Source organism: Coregonus lavaretus, assembly GCF_964263955.1.
Source record: "Coregonus lavaretus genome assembly, chromosome: 36".
Classification (NCBI taxonomy): Eukaryota; Metazoa; Chordata; class Actinopteri; order Salmoniformes; family Salmonidae; genus Coregonus; species Coregonus lavaretus.
Window position 1 is genome coordinate 27,771,168 of NC_140023.1, and position 6,292 is coordinate 27,777,459.

The following is a 6,292-nucleotide window of genomic DNA, read 5'->3' on the forward strand; positions in this document are numbered from 1 at the left end:
TGGGAACAGAAAACTGTATTGAGATCAACTGTTTCATCGATGAGAACATTCGCAGAATGTCGGGCAAAATCCATCTTCTTCCACTGCCGGCCACTGGGCTTCCTCTCATTACCATATTTGGTGCTGAGTGGAAATGCCAACCGAATGCTTCAGATTTATTTACATTTGTCATTTAGCAGACGCTCTTATCCAGAGTGACTTAGTTTTATTTTTCATACTGGCCCCCCCGTGGGAAGCGAACCCACAACCCTGGCGTTGCAAACACCATGCTCTACCAACTGAGCTACATCCCTGCCGGCCATTCCCTCCCCTACCCTGGACGGTCGCGGCCGGCTACGACAGAGCCTGGATTCGAACCAGGATCTCTAGTGGCACAGCCTTAGACCACTGCGCCACTCGGGAGTACATTTACACAGTACAGACTTATAAGTTACATCCGGTGAAACATCTGGCTCATTGTTCTATCTGTGGTGGACCCATGCTGAGCATAGAATTATGTTCTCTCTTCTCTCTCATGTCACTTTAATTTTATTTGACTTTGATTGGTCTTCAGTGGCGCATGCTGACGTTGATGTGCTGTGTTGCAGATGGTGATTGGTCAGCAGTCGAGCGGCAGCAGCAGTAACCTGACAGAGCTACAGGTGGTCAACCTGGACACCCCACAGAACACTAAGAACGACTGACAGACACACGGACACACTGAGGCCCAGGGAAACCGGCCAGACAGACAGACAGACCTCTATTTATTGATGCCTTCCATCAGCATTTCATTTTACACCTCTGTGTGTTGCATTTACAGTCAAATACTGTAAGTGTGCACACGCACGGAAGGGTATGTGTGTCGCTAACCCTTGTATGTGAGTAGATGTTTGAAAATACGTATGTATTCATTCACTAAAGCATAGGAAGGAATTGAAATATTCACTACATCCTCCTTTTGGATCACCTTGTATGTATTTTTTTTTTTTTTATCTGTAATTATTTGTCAAGTGCACACGATGCAGGTGCTGCGGCTCCACACGTCAGCCAAAGAGACCTTCATGTGTGTGAATGTTTGTGTGTGTGGGTGTGTTTGTGCACGAGAATGCATGTGTGTGTGTATATGTGCAAACGTGGGATTTATAAATGGGAAGGGTATGGGGGACTTTGAGGTTAGACATTTGTAAATGTACATAATTATTTTTTAAATTGAATCAAATTGTATTTTTAGCCTGTTTGTGCGATGGCATGTAGTTGTTTTATATGTAGTTTTGTATATGCAACTAATTTGCATATATAATTAATTATTTACACACCATGTACACTGAGTGTACAAAACATTATGAACACCTGCTCTTTCCATGACATACACTATCCAGGTGAACGCGATGGTCTCTTATTGATGTCACTTGTTAAATCCACTTCAATCAGTGTAGATGAAGGTGAGGAGAAAGGTTAAAGAAGGATTTGAAGCCTTGATACAATTGAGACATGGATTGTGTGTGTGCCATTCAGAGGGTGAATGGGCAAGACAATATATTTAAGTGCCTTTGAACGGGGTATGGGAGTATGTGCCAGGCGCTCCGGTTTGTGTCAAGAACTGCAACGCTGCTGAGTTTTTCACACTCAACAGTTTCACCTGTGTATCAAGAATGGTCCACCACCCAAAGGACATCCAGCCAACTTGACACAACTGTGGGAAGCATTGGAGTCAACATGGGCCAGCATCACTGTGGAACGCTTTCGACACCTTGTAGAGTCCATGCCCCGACGAATTGAGGCTGTTCTGAGGGGGGAGGGGGTGGGGGTTCAATTCAATATTAGAAAGGTGTTCTTAATGGTTTGTACACTGTGTAAATTAATGTAATATACGTACATATTATGTTGATTTATAAATGCGGATGGGAGTTCTTTACAAGTTTATTATTTACAAGTCAGAGAAAGACGCTGGATATTTGTTGACGTTTTCCTGAGGGCTATTTCTTAAAGCAGGATCAACGAGTTGGCCAACTGACCTTACTAGATCATATATTCTGAAGCGTATAATATATTCTGGTAAAAATGGATAAGGTAATGATCCTGCGTTGTGAAATACAAGCCAGCTTGTGCCAAACAACTGACAATGACGGGGGTGAAGAAATGCGTTTTCCTTAGTGATGTCTTTCTAGAGTGAACCACAATGACCTCCTTGCCAGTCACAGTGTTGTGGCCAAGGACTGTGTCTGCATGGCCATGTAGGCTACTGTTATTTTTGCTAGTCTGGGCAGTTGTGAGCAGGGCACTGGCAAGCTCCTGTGTCGGTTAAGAATTGGACATAATGCCAGGATAAAACACTGAACTTTAATGGTTTTCTGCTATTCTCATTTAGCTGAAATACAAAAGGGTCTATGCTCTGGGTGTCAGTACTGTATGAAGGGTTTGTTAGTTTCCTTATAACCATACCTGGATTCATGTATTATATAATACGCTTAATTATGTTAGGTGGGTGGGGTTTGTACTTTTGGGACTTTTATATTGGTTCCATCAGAACAGGCAGGCTCAATCAAGCACAACTTAAGTATTTGAACCCAGGTCTGCTTATAACATGGTTGATCGATCAATCAATCAATAAATCTATACAATGTCATTATATTGCCTCTGAACCATTTAAACATACTATACTGGGATTTTCTTAGGAATTAAAATGTTTGGTTTAACTGTGCTCATGAAGAATAGTGAGGTTTTAAAGGGTAATTCAAAAATGTACTGTTTACTGTTAACCCCCTACAAGTTTTAAAGGAAGCCCTTATATCCATCAAGTGTCACTTCATAGTATTTATTTGGAGAAATAATGGAATATTAAACCCAGTTAGGACCCACTTTACCAAGGTGGATTGGGGGTAGTGAGAGCACCATTTTCTTTCTTTCTACCACAGTGCCTCTCTTTTTCATAGTTGTGGGTTTACGTTCTCATGAAGGGAATTGAAACAACTGTTTATTCTGCAAACCATCAAGCAAGAGCCTTGGACCTTAGCTTATACTGTACATGAAAACTGTCATTGTTGTATTTCGCCCATCCCAGGAATTTGTTTCACCAGTCAGGAATCTTGATGAAAAGTCAGTTTTTTTGCGTATGGATGGATGGACTGGGCTGACAATGTATTGAGTAGGGTCATGCAATGCGTAGATTTTTTAGTTTTTTTGAATTTGCAATCAAAGGCCGGGATTCAAGCCGATGGTGTTTGTAGACATTGCGGCTTTTAAAGGCAATGTTACTGCGTTCGCGGAGATCGCATTCAAGATCAACGGTGCAGATTTCGACCGCTCAATTGGAAATGATCTTTAATGTCAAGCGCGCTATAGCGTGGTTTTGGATTGAATCCCGGCCAAAGTCTTGTGGGTTAGAAGTTGACACTTCTTGTTATATCAGATACTCAGATCCTTCTAATGGATCTCAACAACCTAATTTTTACTTTTTAAGGAGATTATGAATAAATGGAAGTGCAGTCATGGTAAAATAGATAAATGGTTATTTTGTGCAGTTGTTTTCTTTTCGTACTTTTGAATCTAAATGTCACCATATGTACAAAACTTTTTTTAATAAAAACTAATTAAACCTTATGTATTTTGTCCATAATCCAACTTGATTCAGCAATAACAACCAAACAACTTGATGAATAAAGCTACTTTTTATTGGGGACGGAAAATGTTAAAGCCATAATGTCCTGTATGATTTCTCATACACACCGAAAAGTAGCAGGCAAAAAGCAGAAATGGCAGATGAGAATGAAGACGTGATGCCCCTGAGTGTGTGAGAGGAACTGCAGAAAAGAACCCACCTGTCAGCGATAGTCACTTTCAAAACACTGATCATAAGCATCAAGAGGCATGATGAGGAATGAGCATGCAACTTATCTTACATTTAAATACCATTGCACTAAATCACAGAATAAATCATACTGGTCATGAAAAAGTCAAAAAACAAACCATTTCACACCCAGTTTTAAGCAGCAATGGAGGTTAACAATTAAATGCAGCAAACATGTTTACCAAAGATATACAGTGATTGGTCTAAGCGGATACATAACAGGAAAATTAAGTTGGCGTCAGTTTTTTTTGAATAATACTAGACTCTTGCACCCAGACAAGGAAATACAAGCCCTGTACGCCTTTCACAAATAGAGCATCCTATGTGTAACAAACAAACCCAAGCCAAGCAGTGAAACCATTAACGTCATAGTGTGAAGTAAGGCATCATTGTATTTCCCTGTCAGTGTCTTCAGAAGAGGAGCAAAGTGCTGACAGCTAAGAAATCATCATGGATGGGAAGAGAGCCTGGTCCCTGATCTTTGTGCAGTCTTCCCAACTCCTATGGTCATTAGTGTGACAATGGCCATAGGAGTTGGCCAGACAGCACAAACAGATCTGGGACTAGGCTAGGAGAGAGCTGCTGCTTTCCTCATTACAATAAATGATATGCATGCATTTACACCCGGCAATATTACTATTGCCATTGTACACATATAGCCTATATACACAGGTACAGAAAGGTTGGAAACATTGATAACATTTTTGCATGATTAAGAATAAAAAACAAGTCTTTCTTCCATTAAAGTAGACTAGTCACTCCTGAAAGGTACATCCTAATAATTTTTTTGGTTCATGATACAAAAACAAATTGAAAACTAAAAAAGCTTTTTAGTATTGGTATATGTACAACATATGAACAAGAATGAAGACAATGTGCAAATCTGATTTCATGCAAACGTTTGCATAATTAGGTAAGAGGGGTATACTACAAAGCAGGCCAACCAAGTTAGAGAGCTAACTTTAATAAACATGAAATAACGCATTATCTGGTTCATTAATAAAGCTAAACTGCAAAATGGGTTGTTGGTTGAATCAATTCATATAAATATCAAGCATATCCTTCCTAGAAAGTTATCCAGAACATTCAAACAAGTTAGCTGGCTAACAAGTTGATCCTATTTTGTGACATACCCCCCAGGTGCTGAATAGGGTGGACAACCAGAACATCCAGAAGCCAACTTGCTATGGTAACTTAGCAGGAACACCAGATCAGTTCAGTGTCCCGGCAAATGTTGAGTATTTCAACTCCTGACCTCACTGAGACTCATCCAGCCTGCCTGCGTACTACAGCAAGCATTCACACACATTCATCCCCTATAACACAACCACACACACACTGCACACCATCCATGTACAAACCCAAAGCATTCAGACAGGCAACACATCCCCAGCACCGGTTATGTCAAGTAGTTCCCTAATTCAGACCAATTAAAGAATGAAGTGTAAGTGTCCAACCTCCACAAAATTACTCCAACAGGTACTTGCAAGTAACCCTGGTTACACAATCTTCTAATCTACACACCACACAATAGTGTCCTCCATCAATTTTTTTTTTTTGTTTTACATTAAGGGCACATTAATTGGAGTCCTTTCCTCTGCATCCTCAAAGACCATGCTGGAAAACAATATTACTGGTAAATTAAATACCTCTACGGAACAAACTTTATGTATCCAATTGCATTTATAAAATGGTAGCTTATGAAGGAACATATCAAATTCTTGTAATGTGTTCACATACATTTACATGTAGGCCTACATGCCACTGTGTAAGCTAACCAAGACAGAATTAATGATGTAATATGATCACTTTGAGGACCTCCCAACCCCAAAATTAAGATGACCTCTTATAAATAAACACGTAATTAATAACACGTAGAAAATGTGTTCAATGTAAGATCGCTGAAAGACGGCCATGCCAGTAGTACAGATAAAGACAACATAAGTGTACAATGTAGCAGAACACATTTTGAAACAGCAATAATGATTACTGTATTAAACGATAACATTGTCACAGAGGCAAAATGAGAAAAAAGCTGTGTCACTTTCCTCAAAAGCCGACGAAGTTCCCAAAACAAAGCAAAGATTCAGATATACACTACCGTTCAAAAGTTTGGGGTCACTTAGAAACTTCCTTGTTTTCAAAAGAAAAGCAATTTATTGGTCCATTAAAATAACATCAAATTGATCAGAAATACAGTGTAGACATTGTTAATCTTGTAAATGGCTATTGTAGATGGAAACTGCTGATTTTGTATGGAATATCTACATAGGCGTACAGAGGCCCATTATCAGCAACCATCAGTCCTGTGTTCCAATGGCATGTTGTGTTTGCTAATCCAAGTTTATCATTTTAAAAGGCTAATTGATCATTAGAAAACCCTTTTGCAATTATGTTAGCACAGCTGAAAACTGTTGTGCTGATTAAAGAAGAGAAATTGCCAAGAAACTGAAGATCTCCTACAAC

At 39.6% G+C, this 6,292-nt stretch overlaps 1 protein-coding gene across 5 annotated transcripts in view; it reads left to right on the forward strand.

The window, feature by feature from the left end:
- LOC311110967 (serum response factor-like) overlaps nt 1-3,579 on the forward strand; it is a 66,248-nt gene extending 62,669 nt beyond the window's left edge. For 4 of the 5 annotated variants that reach the window (XM_084153617.1, XM_084153620.1, XM_084153618.1 and 1 more), the window contains exon 8: nt 588-3,579. In XM_084153617.1, the coding sequence (XP_084009743.1) occupies nt 588-683 (96 nt within the window). In that variant the 3' untranslated portion in view covers nt 684-3,579. The remainder of the gene's footprint in view (nt 1-587) is intronic. The other variant, XM_084153619.1, reaches the window with a different exon arrangement.
- The last annotated feature ends 2,713 nt before the right edge of the window (nt 3,580-6,292 follow it).